The sequence below is a fragment of the Camelus dromedarius genome, chromosome 19 (genome assembly GCF_036321535.1).
Source record: "Camelus dromedarius isolate mCamDro1 chromosome 19, mCamDro1.pat, whole genome shotgun sequence".
NCBI classification, from domain to species: Eukaryota; Metazoa; Chordata; class Mammalia; order Artiodactyla; family Camelidae; genus Camelus; species Camelus dromedarius.
In genome coordinates, this window is record NC_087454.1 from 17,178,528 (window position 1) to 17,190,641 (window position 12,114).

A 12,114-nucleotide genomic window follows, 5' to 3' on the forward strand; every position below is an offset into this window, starting at 1 on the left:
TGTTATAGCAGAGTGTTACAGCAACCTGGGTCCTGGCGAGAGACTAAGCAGCACTCGGAGTGCTGGAGAACTTAGGTTGATTCTGCCAGCAGGCCCTAGGAGTGAACACTCCAAGTCTCTGGACCTTGTTCATAGGTTTACACAGGCTCTTATAGGTTACTAGTCAAGATTTTGCATCATCATATGCAGAGTAGGTGTAAGAAATGGACCAATCAGGAGTGAGTTTTATGCAAATGAATTGTTAGAAATGGACCAACCAGAGTGAGCTTTGGGAAACAATAGCATCTTAGGGGTAAATTTCGCTTTCCTAGAAGCCGTTTTACAGAAGCACAAAAGTGAGAGAATACCACCAGGTCAGGGAAACGGATGGCACTGGCAGGAAAGTACTGTCCCTGCCTGTGGGTCCTGCCAGTCTTTTCATGGGGCTTCCCACCTCAGTAACAAAGCACGAAGGAGTCTCAAGCAGAAGCCAGAGGGCTGGAAGGGTGAGAATATCAAGCTAAACTCCCTGCCCTGAGACTTTTCAAAACTGGCTGCCCATGTGTTTCTTGTGAGTCCTTTCTGTCAGCATTCAGTAGTTTTTCTCTAAGTTTACTATCATGTCCAAGAAAGGCTCTAAGAAGCTACCACCAAGCTGAGAAAACAGGCAAGAAGTACTAGAGATGTCACAGACAGTGCTATTACACTTAAGATCCAGAGTATGTCTTAAAGCAGGTTCACCCCATCACTGGCACCTTTATGGAAGCTGTGTGGATGAACTCATTTATGACTTTTGAGCACATCACTTGTGAGTCCACTCACCTGGCTCCTTATAATAGGGAATTTCAGAGAGCTACTACCTGTTAATGATTGTGTACTGAGCATGCTGTGTGCAAGGCACTATGTCCTGTCACCAAGTACAGTTGCTATGAAAGGTTTTTTTTTTAATAGGACACTGACATCCAAAAGCAAGTACTTTTTTGAGGCACTCATACTTCCAGCTTAAGAGCTGTAGTCTACTGAAATTTCTTCATCTGTTTATGGATTTGGGATTCCTCTGATTTAAAAAGTTTGGGAGGTTTTTGTGTGTGGTTTTTTTTTAATAACTTGGAATAATTTTTGGTTTACATTAAAGTTATATAGTTCCCATATATGTTTCCTCTATTGTGAATATTTACACATTTGTCACAACTAAAGAACTAACATTGGTACTTTACTGTGAACTAAACTCTAAACTTTGCTTGGATTTCATTAGATTTTACCTAATGCTCTTTTTCTGTCCCAGGATCCAGTCCAAAATATGGTTGACCCTTGAACAACTTGGGTTTGAAGTGTGGAGGTGGACCCATAGGCGGATATTTTTCAATAGTAACTACTACAGTGCTATGTAGTCTGTGGTTGATTGAATCTGTGGATGTGGAGAAACCTCGAAAACGGAGGGCCAACTGTAAGTTATATGCCAATTAACCCCTTAGTTGTTCTGCATATTTACTTGTAATGTTTCTTTAGTTGCTCTGGGCTATGGCAGTTTGTTAGAATTTCCTTGTTTTTTTTTTTTTTACGAACTTCGTAGTTTTAAGAACTCATTCTGTAGGATGTTCCTCAGATTCATCTTATGGTTTTCCCAGGGTTAGACTGAGATTATGTGTTCAAAGACCAGAGAAGTGAATTGCTTTTCTCAACACATACTAAAAGCATGTGCAAACAACGTGGTTTATCACTGATGTTAACACTGATCGTCTGGTTAAACTAGTGTTTGCCAGGTTTCTCTGCTGTAAAGGTTTCTCTCCTGCCTTTCCACACTCTGCTTTGGTAAATCTGGGGAGTTAAGTTCCACCTGTTTGATGGAATATTTAAATAAATTATTTGGAATTCTGTTTAGGAGACTTTTCACATATCCCTCATTTACTCTGTCAATCACTTGTATTAGCATTCTTTGATTTTAAATTTTCACATCTTAATTTTTAATGCCAAGTTCTAAACAAATATATCTGCAATTTTCTTGTTTTCAAACTTTTCCCTCTTTTGTGCCCTCTTCATTCGCATGCCCTATTTACATATATTAATTCAACACGATTGGCTTTTTCATGACTTTATGGTCCCTAATCAACATTATATACTTTGTTCTTATCTTAACTTACAGAGCCCTATACCTTTCTACCTACCTGCTTTTTGTCTTATGTGTAGATCTCAAGTGTAACCAGGGCTTTTTTTTTTTTTTTAATAGCCAGTGAAATTTTTTCCTGCGATAAGGCAAGCTTGAATTTTCTGTCTTTATGGTAGCGTAACTATTCAATTGCTTTCTAGTTTTTGTTTATAATTCAGACCAACTGAAACCATCTTTTAATTTAAATCCTTTGAAAAATTGGACCAGTCACTTCAATTTTACACCTCGTCACACTCCTGCCTCTAGTGAAACACTAGTGACCCTCCCCCACATATACCATCACGCTTTTTTGACGTATCTTACCTGTTAAACGTTTTAAAACATGTGTTAAGGCATAGGTATCAAATACTGACTCATTAAAATGAGCCTTAAATTAGGATACTGAAATGCTTACAATTTGCTCCTTCCCCGACCAGCACTTTTGAGGGCCCATACACTTTTTACCCCTCAGCAGCGTTGAAACTTGAAAACAGCTTCAGGCTATCTCAGGTACTAAAATCAATGTTTAAGCACTAACTTTACAAAAGATTAATAGTTATATAGAGGTTTTTGGCAGCCTATTACCGGGAAATTACACCATCACAGCCTTTAACAGCTTAGGCACAGCCCTCAAAATGATAGCTTAAGTGGCTCTAAAAAGAGCCTTTGGCTGCTGTTTCTTCGCCAGACGCTCAGGTTGCTCATCAGGATTCTCCACTTGGACTACTTGCTGTGCACTTTGTGGTGGTGACTCTCGGTCTTCTTGGGCAGCAACACAGCCTGGATGTTGGGCAGGACACCGCCCTGAGCGATGGTCACACCACCTAAGAGCTTGTTAAGCTCCTCATCATTACGGATGGCCAGCTGCAAATGTCGCGGAATGATACGCGTCTTCTTGTTGTCGCGGGATGCATTGCCTGCCAGCTCCAGGATCTCCGCAGTTAGGTACTCTAGCACCGCGGCCAGGTACACCGGCGCACCAGCCCCTATACGCTCCGCGTAGTTTCCTCTACGAAGCAAGCGATGGATTCTGCCTACTGGGAACTGTAAGCCAGCTCTAGATGAGCGAGACCTAGCCTTCGCACGTGCCTTGCTGCCCTGCTTCCCGCGCCCAGACATAACTCTAACACAGCCAGTGACACTAAGAAAACACTAGTGAAGAAACACTACTGGGCCTATTTATAGCCTGACGGCAGGTTGTGCTCTGCTTTCTGATAGGCTGTGGTCTTACCCAATCAGAAAGGGTCACGGAGAATCACCTTATTTACATACACGCCACTCCCCCATAGCCAATCAGATATTGGCATCTCCACACGACACTAGAGCGACGTGCCTATAAGTAGCACTCTGCTCAGCCACTAGGTGTTTTCGCTTACTTAGTATTGCTTGGAGCTGTTAAAGCTGTTACTTTAGAGCTGTTGACGCTATAGAGCTGACACTAATGATGCCAGAGCTGCCTTCAAAGAGCGCTACTGTTTCTAAGAAGGGCTTTAAGAAAGCTGTAACGAAAACTCAGAAGAAAGAAGGAAAAAGGCGCAAGAGATGTCGCAAAGAGAGCTATTCAATTTACATCTACAAGGTACTGAAGCAAGTTCATCCTGATACTGGCATCTCTTCAAAGGCCATGAGCATCATGAATTCCTTCGTCACCGATATCTTTGAGCGTATTGCTGGGGAGGCGTCGCGCTTAACACATTATAGCAAACACTCGACCATCACATCTCGGGAAATCCAGACAGCTGTGCGCTTGCTACTGCCTGGGGAGCTGGCCAAGCACGCCGTGTCTGAAGGTACTAAGGCTGTTACCAAGTACACCAGCTCCAAGTAAACTTGCTGAGTAAGCGTCTTTTTTTCTAACCCAAAGGCTCTTTTCAGAGCCACTTTACCTTCTTGATGAAAGAGCTGTGAGCTTGTTTCCTTACCAGAATACTTGTGTTGGTAAGCTTTATTAGGTTAACAGCATTGTGACTTTGACTTACGTGCAAAGTGCCCTCACAAGTCCCGATTCTGATAGCCAAGGCAAGAGGTTCTCTAAAAGCCTTTTGGAAATCTTTGGTTAAATAAATGCACATAGTGATTCTTTATAATAACAGACTATATGAAATGCTATGCTTTAAAACACCTTGTGAATAAGCCTGAATCTGGGGAGTAGACCTTGGGATATTATTAATGCTGTTCTACACACTATGCAAGAGAAGTTGGGCCCTGTAGGGCAGCTTAGCTGTCCTATAAAGCTTAAAGGGGTTTGAGACCCTCAGAATTTCTTGGCCTTGACGACCCTGGAATGTGGGGATGTTAACCACTGTCTACAGTACTTCACTTCGGAACCCAACAATCTGGCTAACCACAATTGATAAAAGTTCTTGATCACTTGCTGGACGGGTAAAAATTCTCGTTGATCACTTGCTGGTACGTTGAATCACTTTAAATGATGCCTGTCCAATATTACTTGAACCATCTGGACTGCTCAGAGCAAGCATAAAACATCAGTAGTAAGACTGTTCAGAGCTCTGGCTCCCACTAGCTGCAGTTACTACTCTTCTGAACTGGCTTTACCCACATGCTGGTGCTAGTACTGTGTTCACATAGGCCAAAGTTGTGGCAGGAAGACGAATATTTCCCTGTGTTCCCACTTGAGAGCAAATAAACCCTCCCTAGAGGACATCCTCGTTCCTTTTCTAAACCTGGGCCTGGTCTTAAATGCTGCTTGCATCATTAACCTGTAAGGAACTGGGACCATGAGATTGATGCAGGTCAGTTTATTTCTATAGCATCTCATCAAATGTAGTTCTAGGTATTTTGGTTTTGTTCCTATAAATGGGTGTTATATTTCATTTTGCAGCATTTTCATACAACAGTACTGTCTATATGCACTGATACCTTACTGTATCAGAATTTCCACGTTGGCTTTCTGGTATAATCGTTGAGTTTTACATGTTTGAAGTAACATCTGAAAATAGTAAACATCATACTGCCCTTTCTAAGTAGTTCACTCCTAATTTTTTATTTCAATGCCTCATACCTCCATAATGACTTTAAATAGGGTGGGCCTTGTTTTATCACTCACCTTGCTGAGGATCTCCACTATTCATTAGATACATCTTATAATTAAGATTTCCACATCTATTTCATTGAATTGAGTCAAGAATTCATTGAAATTAATAAAATGCCTTGTGAGAATCTTCGGAGAGTGATCATAGACCTTTAAATATACTGAGTTATTTCAAAAAACTTCCTAGAATGCTTTCACCCTTGTATTTTTGATATAAACTGCTTTAGGCATGTTATTCATTTAATGTTCTGAATCTGGTTGCCAATGTATCATTTACAATTTACGTCTCAGTACTGTAATTAATCTGTTCAATGATCAGCTTTTGGTACAAACTTTTCAGTTCATACTCTAGAATGGCTGGAATAGCACTAGAATTCTTTGCTTTAAAAATGGTGAAATTCCCTTTTAAAACAACTTGGTGCCCTTTTTCAGGTGAAAGTTCTTTGACAATTGTTTCAATGAAATTGTTTTAAATTAGCTAATTTGTAATTTTGGTAAATCATTTTCAATAAAATTAGATATTCTTTTAATGATAAGCAAACCGGTCTCTAATGATTTTTATCTCCATTATAACTACAGCTGCTTTAACTTTGTATTTTTTCCACAAACCACAGTAGTTACTGGTTAATCTTCTATCTTTACATGTACTTGCTATTTTTCTTTTTACTCTTGCATTTGTTTTTACTGTCTTTTCCCTAATTTTCTCAATCTTCTTCATTATTTAGCTTTTGCTTACATTGGTTCACTTTTCTTCCTAGCTTCTTTAAGCAGGATGCTAACTTTAGACAGTCCTTAACATTGCATGACTTTGGTAATATAAAATGAATTTCAGTTACCACAGTTTAAATACCAGCTGCCCCAGAACAGTTCAAACGTCATTAATGATAACTAATAATTTACAAACTTCACTGCTGGCTCTTTTGTTCACAAGTCACAGCACAAGTAACAGATGGACATCCTGATCTGTGACCTAATCATGTCACTTATTTAAAAAACTTGTTAATGACTGGTCACTACATAAGTTACTCAGTTTATGCATGAATAGAAAACATGTAGTTTAGTTGCTTGTTTCCCAGAGAAACTTACATGACAAATTAACCAAGAGGGATTGAACCAACAAGATGAAAGTTACAGCAAAACAAAGTAATAACCCTGGAAAGTAGTATTTGAATCAAACCTAAATTTAGGAGTTACTGAAGGAATAGTTGATCAGGGGAATGTTCACACTGTTATCAAAAGACTAGCTTTGCAACTAGACAACTTAGTGAAGGGCTATCTACATAAGTGTAGGAAAAGATTGGGATAAAGAAGATGTTCCAAAGAGACAATGGCAAAATACTTCATATTAAAGGAAACCTCAGGTATTCTACAGCATTTAAAAACGCAAAGGATAAAATCTTGGAAGCTAATCCCAATTTAAACATGACAATTCAAACATGACAATTCAACAAGGCATAGGAAAGACGCTGACTCCGTGTAACTTACTAAAGAGGCAAGTACCATTCAACTACACTGAGTAATAACTTTATCACTGTTTCAAAATTATAATGTCCTTAATATTTTTTACTTCCCTGTGATAGAAAGCAAGGGAGTTAATATTTCAATAAAAATTTTTTAAAGATGGAACAATCATGATTTTTTCCATTAAGATTGTTTTGCATAGTCATTTAAGATTTCACAGTACCTGAAGGACTGACTACATGTATAATTTCTAACTTAATGTAAGCACTTAATTTTTCCTTTAAGCCATGCTTCATTTTATTCTCATGTGTTCTGTAAAGATTGATTTTTCTTTAATATGAAAGATGCTGGGGAAAGTCAATTCCTTCATTCCCTACTAGAAACCTGGAAATTGCTATAAAAAGGCAAAGCAGCTGGTCAAACTCTCCTTCCTTCAGAAAGGCATACCAAGGACCCAGGTTTAGGGAACTTGGTGATACAGAGCTTGGGATGGATGTGTTTGTGACCTCTGAAGACTAAGGTCAGAAAAATAAGAGTGAAGCTTTAATTCAAGATAATCCATGTGAAAGTAGAGGAAGACAGGGGATTGAAATATTTTAAGAAAGATGTCTACTTTTTGCCCACATTTCAATCCTTGAGTAATACAGGATTGGCATGGCAGAATTTTCTGAGAAAAGGGCCATGGCAAAATTAGGGCTCTGTTTTAAAATGAGGTTTGCTTTGGGAATTGGGAAAAGCAGATTCTATAGGTGCTACCACAGGTTTGTGGGAAGCAGTAAAAATAATTTGATCCTTTATGTCATTAATTTCAATGTACTTTGTCACTAATTTCTTAATGCTTATCTGTCTGCTATGATCTTCAGGTGATCATGACAGTAGATCTTGCAACCCAAAGTCCCGTGACTTCAATATTGGGCATCACATTTTGATAAATATTCTGTGAACATCTCAGTGTTTGTGTCCAGGAATATAAGACACAGACACCAATTTAATGATCCTATCATTAAAAAAAAAAAGCAAGTGATTGTATTATAACTCAGAAGTGATGCAAAAAGTAATTTAATGTTACTGTTTTTGCCCATTGTTGTGTTCCAGTATGAACTGTTGTCATGGCAAGATCTCCACACTCCCTTGTGAACCTGTGTTTAACAAACAGCCCAGTTTAGAGACACCTCCCTCCCCAATAAATGTACATCTGACATCAGACTCAAACTGGGCTTCTGGACTTGAATCCCAGCAGCTGTAGGGCAGTTAGCCCAATCCATAGGTAGAATTTTTTCCACACTCCACAGCCAGTGTAAAGAGAAAACAAAACAGCCTTAGTGCTCCCATGCTAGACTTACCTACCATCTTAATCTTTCCTCAGCTTCAGGCCCCTCTCATTGTCATCTGAAAACACTTGAAATAGGAGATAACCCAGAGAAAGGCCAGACATGTTCCATATTTACACTTAGCCCATGAAACCAGCCTAAGGGCACTACCAGAGCTTCCTTTGTATTCATAGGGAGCTCCCTTTGAATTGCTTCACTTAGGAAACCAGAGGCTTCACTAAGAAGCAATGGGAATGATTAACATTTAGAACTTGTGTGATTGAGAAGTAATTTATCTACTTCTTAACCATACAATGGTGTAAGCAAAGGGAACTTGAGAAATATACATACTAAATTTAACAATTTGTCACTCTAGTTATAAGACCTGCTCACATGCACTAACCGGCCAAATAAAGAGCCTACAGCCTTCTGGAAAGTTTAAGTGGCTCTTAAAAGAGCCTTTGGGTTTACAAAGCTCGTTGGGTGGCTGAATCTTTTTACTTGGAGCTGGTGTACTTGGTGACGGCCTTGGTGCCCTCAGACACGGCGTGCTTGGCCAGCTCCCCGGGCAGCAGCAGGCGCACGGCCGTCTGGATCTCCCGGGACGTGATGGTCAAGCGCTTGTTGTAATGCGCCAGGCGCGATGCCTCGCCCGCGATGCGCTCGAAAATATCACTGACAAAAGAATTCATGATGCTCATGGCCTTTGAAGAGATACCGGTATCGGGGTGAACTTGCTTCAGCACCTTGTAGATGTAAACTGAATAGCTCTCTTTGCGACATCTCTTGCGCTTTTTCCCTTCCTTCTTCTGGGTTTTAGTTACAGCATTTTTGAAGCCTTTCTTAGAAATGGTAGAGCCCTTTGAAGTCAGCTCTGGCATGGTTAGCGCACAGAACCAACACAACAAACGACTGGCTCTTAACGACGCCAAGTGTGGTATTTATAGGTGCGGCACTCAGATGACGTGTTTTAGCACCCAACATCTGATTGGATAACGAGTAGTGATGTATATGTAGTTAAGGTGAATCTAGTACGTTCTCTGGTTGGATGAAAAGCTATCAACCAATCGAATAGCAAATCACAACCTACCTTGAGACTATAAATAGACCCTGTATCTGCCCTAACGGTAATTTTTTCCGTTATAACAGACGCATAACTTTAGTCATGTCTGGACGTGGGAAGCAAGGTGGCAAAGCACGTGCTAAGGCCAAATCCCGTTCATCCAGAGCGAGCCTGCAGTTCCCCGTGGGCCGAGTCCATCGCCTGCTCCGCAAGGGCAACTACTCCGAGCGGGTCGGGGCTGGCGCGCCGGTGTACCTGGCGGCGGTGCTGGAGTACCTGACGGCCGAGATCCTGGAGCTGGCGGGCAACGCGGCCCGCGACAACAAGAAGACCCGCATCATCCCGCGCCACCTGCAGCTGGCCATCCGTAATGATGAGGAGCTCAACAAACTGCTGGATGGTGTGACCATCGCCCAGGGGGGCGTCCTGCCAAACATCCAGGCCATGCTGCTGCCCAAGAAGACAGAGACCCACCACCACAAAGTGCATTGCAAATAACATCTTACAAGTTGTAAATCCTAACAAGTGGCATGAACGTCCAGAGAGAGAAAATCCCCAAACTGAAACCAAAGGCTCTTTTCAGAGCCACTCACAATTTCTGAGAAAGAGCTTAGGTTTACAAGATTACAAAACACTAACTGATTCACTAGCAACAAAAAAGAATTGATCAGAACTCTTGAAACTAACAGGACTCTGGACTCTGAAAGGAATCTAGTTCTGGTGACTGAAGACTGAGAATTCAGTTTAATGTGCAACAATTTTGGCAAAAGAACTGATGATCCTAGATGCATATGTTTTTCAGTACTTCAGAGTAGACAGATCAGTTATCCTAGCAGGCTGGGATGGGGAGATGCCATTCTCCTTGGGGAAAGGAGGAAACTTAGGACTGTTGTGAGAATTAACACAATTTCCAAGAAAATTAAGATACATAATCCTATTCTAAGGTTTGAATTTTAATAAGGATAGAGTTAGACTGAATGGATTAGAAGCAAAGAAAGACTTGTAAACTGGCAGCTTGTACTCTTAGGTTTAGAAAGCAGGCCTATAGAATGCCAGCAAGCAGCTAGGAAATCAATGCGCATCAGGGCTACGCGTTCCCTCAAGTGCCTTCTAGCAAGGGATTTCCTTCCAAGATGGTCCTATATCCTGAAGTCTGTAACCATGACATGTTAAGCCAAAAGATAAGACATAAACATTTGCCAGCTAGTTATGTGAAAAACAGTAAAAATGAATCTTAGCCTTATTTCATAGTGTATAGGATATATCTCAAATAAGACAAACCGTTTTGATGGTAAAATTCTAGTATCAATATTAGAGTCAGTAAGTAATGTGACGAGGTGGTTCTCTGCCACCAATTATTCACAGGTTTAACCACTGAGAATGAAGCAAAATATTTCATTATCATTTAGCACTGCATGAGTAAACACCCACAGTCAACTGAAAAGGAGGAAAGTAGCCAAATACAAAATTCTTATATGAAAATGAAAGCATCAAAAATTTCCAAACACAATTCAAAAGAAAACAAAAATCTACCCGCTTATAACTACAAAAATTCCTTAAACACTTATAAAGTTAAAAATTATTTTAATACCACTTTTGTCTATAAAAGTATACCCAGGCCTATAGAATTGCAAAGACATGGTTTTTTAAAAAAAAACTATGTTAACATATTTAAAAATACTGATGAAATGTAAGAGTTTCTGAAAAAAAAATAAACTGCTTAAACTGAACCTAGAAAGCAGTGAGGACTAAGATGAACAGGAAAAAAAATTTAAGTCATGAATGAGCTACCATCCTCAAAAATTAGGCTTCTAAGAGTGTATCCTCTTAGACATTTAAAGAAAACGTAATTCTATGACTAATGAAATGGTTCCAGATTATGAAAAATGTCTCATTTATATTTTTCAAGAAATATGAAAATCTAATGAAGAAAGTATCCTAAGTGGGGTGCAATATAACTTTGAAATATCACATAAATTGCCATTAAATGTGAACAACTAACTCTGGCAGGCCATTACAAAATTACTAAACAATGACAAAGGGAGATCCATTTAAGAATGTGAGGTTGTTTCAATGTTGAGTAAAAGCAAACTTAATTCATTTCGTAAAGTTAAAGAAAAAAACAAATTCTTATGTTAAACTCAGGAGATGCTTAAAAAGTATTTGTTAGTATATTTAGTCAGTTTTTGTTTCTTAGTGGAATACACATAGTTGCTGTTAGCTGACTTTCTCTTATCACTATTATTTTGATATTATTCTGGACTATGTTAGACAAATCACTTAAAGAGATGAAAAGGGTTCTGCTGCACCAGTGGAAGGAAAATAAAATAAGGTGTAAGTAACACCTGCAAGGTAATGCCTCACAATTAACTGGGAAATAATTATATTGGAAATTAGTGATTCTCTTCAAAGCCATCTTCACTTTCAGAGAAAGAGCTGCAATCAAGTCTCAAAAAAAAAAAAAACAAAAAAACAAAAAACAAAGAAACAAATCAAAACAAAACAACAAAAAACAGCATTTAAGTAAGTCATTTATATTCAATGGAATATTAATTGTACCTACTTCAAAATGCTGGTATTAATCTATTATCCTCAGTTTGTGTAAACTGTTATATGAGAAATCATTAATAAATTGGACTTTTTTTGGTGAGTGATAACTGTTTTTCATTTATTTCAGAAACCCATGGCAAACACTTAGTAAAAGAAATGTAATATTCCACTGGAATCAGACTGTGGAAATATTGGGGGAGAATAGGGGGATTAGAGACAAATGGAAGTCAGGAGGAACAAGGACAAATACAGCTTGATGCTAAATCCCAGAAGGGGAAGTAAGCACATTAGATTACTCTCTAAGTGAGTAAATAAGGAGCCCAGGGGTTAAGTGAGCAATCATGCTCTAATGCAGTCTATTATAAAAAAGTCCAAAAAGTCCTTACTGCTGTGAGTAGTACATTATACAAGCATCTAATCTGGGAACAACAGCATTGACAGAATTTAAATGCACAAACTTATATGCAGTGCATAGAGTGAGTTTTCTTTCCTTTTATTTAAACTACAACACACATTAAGAAATGTTTCATTATATGAGCAAAATCACATTCAG

General features: G+C 39.1%; 4 protein-coding genes across 4 annotated transcripts; 2 read left to right on the plus strand and 2 right to left on the minus strand.

The window, feature by feature from the left end:
- Nucleotides 1–2,848: 2,848 nt before the first annotated feature.
- Nucleotides 2,849–3,244, minus strand: LOC105089198 (histone H2A type 1-A). Its single transcript, XM_010980208.3, has one exon. The coding sequence runs from the start codon at nucleotides 3,242–3,244 to the stop codon at nucleotides 2,849–2,851; it is 396 nt and encodes a 131-aa protein (XP_010978510.1).
- A 325-nt stretch (nucleotides 3,245–3,569) lies between these two features.
- Nucleotides 3,570–3,953, plus strand: LOC105089141 (histone H2B type 1-A). Its single transcript, XM_010980142.3, has one exon. The coding sequence runs from the start codon at nucleotides 3,570–3,572 to the stop codon at nucleotides 3,951–3,953; it is 384 nt and encodes a 127-aa protein (XP_010978444.3).
- A 4,492-nt stretch (nucleotides 3,954–8,445) lies between these two features.
- Nucleotides 8,446–8,829, minus strand: LOC105089142 (histone H2B type 1-A). Its single transcript, XM_031435524.1, has one exon. It carries the CDS (start codon nucleotides 8,827–8,829, stop codon nucleotides 8,446–8,448), a length of 384 nt encoding a protein of 127 aa, XP_031291384.1.
- A 284-nt stretch (nucleotides 8,830–9,113) lies between these two features.
- On the plus strand, nucleotides 9,114–9,509 carry LOC105089199 (histone H2A type 1-A). The gene has a single exon (XM_010980209.3). The coding sequence runs from the start codon at nucleotides 9,114–9,116 to the stop codon at nucleotides 9,507–9,509; it is 396 nt and encodes a 131-aa protein (XP_010978511.1).
- The last annotated feature ends 2,605 nt before the right edge of the window (nucleotides 9,510–12,114 follow it).

What these genes read in the sequence shown, in the direction of transcription:
- LOC105089198 (XM_010980208.3), bottom strand. Translation starts at nt 3,244, where the DNA reads ATGTCTGGGCGCGGGAAGCAGGGCAGCAAGGCACGTGCGAAGGCTAGG.
- LOC105089199 (XM_010980209.3), top strand. Translation starts at nt 9,114, where the DNA reads ATGTCTGGACGTGGGAAGCAAGGTGGCAAAGCACGTGCTAAGGCCAAA.
- LOC105089141 (XM_010980142.3), top strand. Translation starts at nt 3,570, where the DNA reads ATGCCAGAGCTGCCTTCAAAGAGCGCTACTGTTTCTAAGAAGGGCTTT.
- LOC105089142 (XM_031435524.1), bottom strand. Translation starts at nt 8,829, where the DNA reads ATGCCAGAGCTGACTTCAAAGGGCTCTACCATTTCTAAGAAAGGCTTC.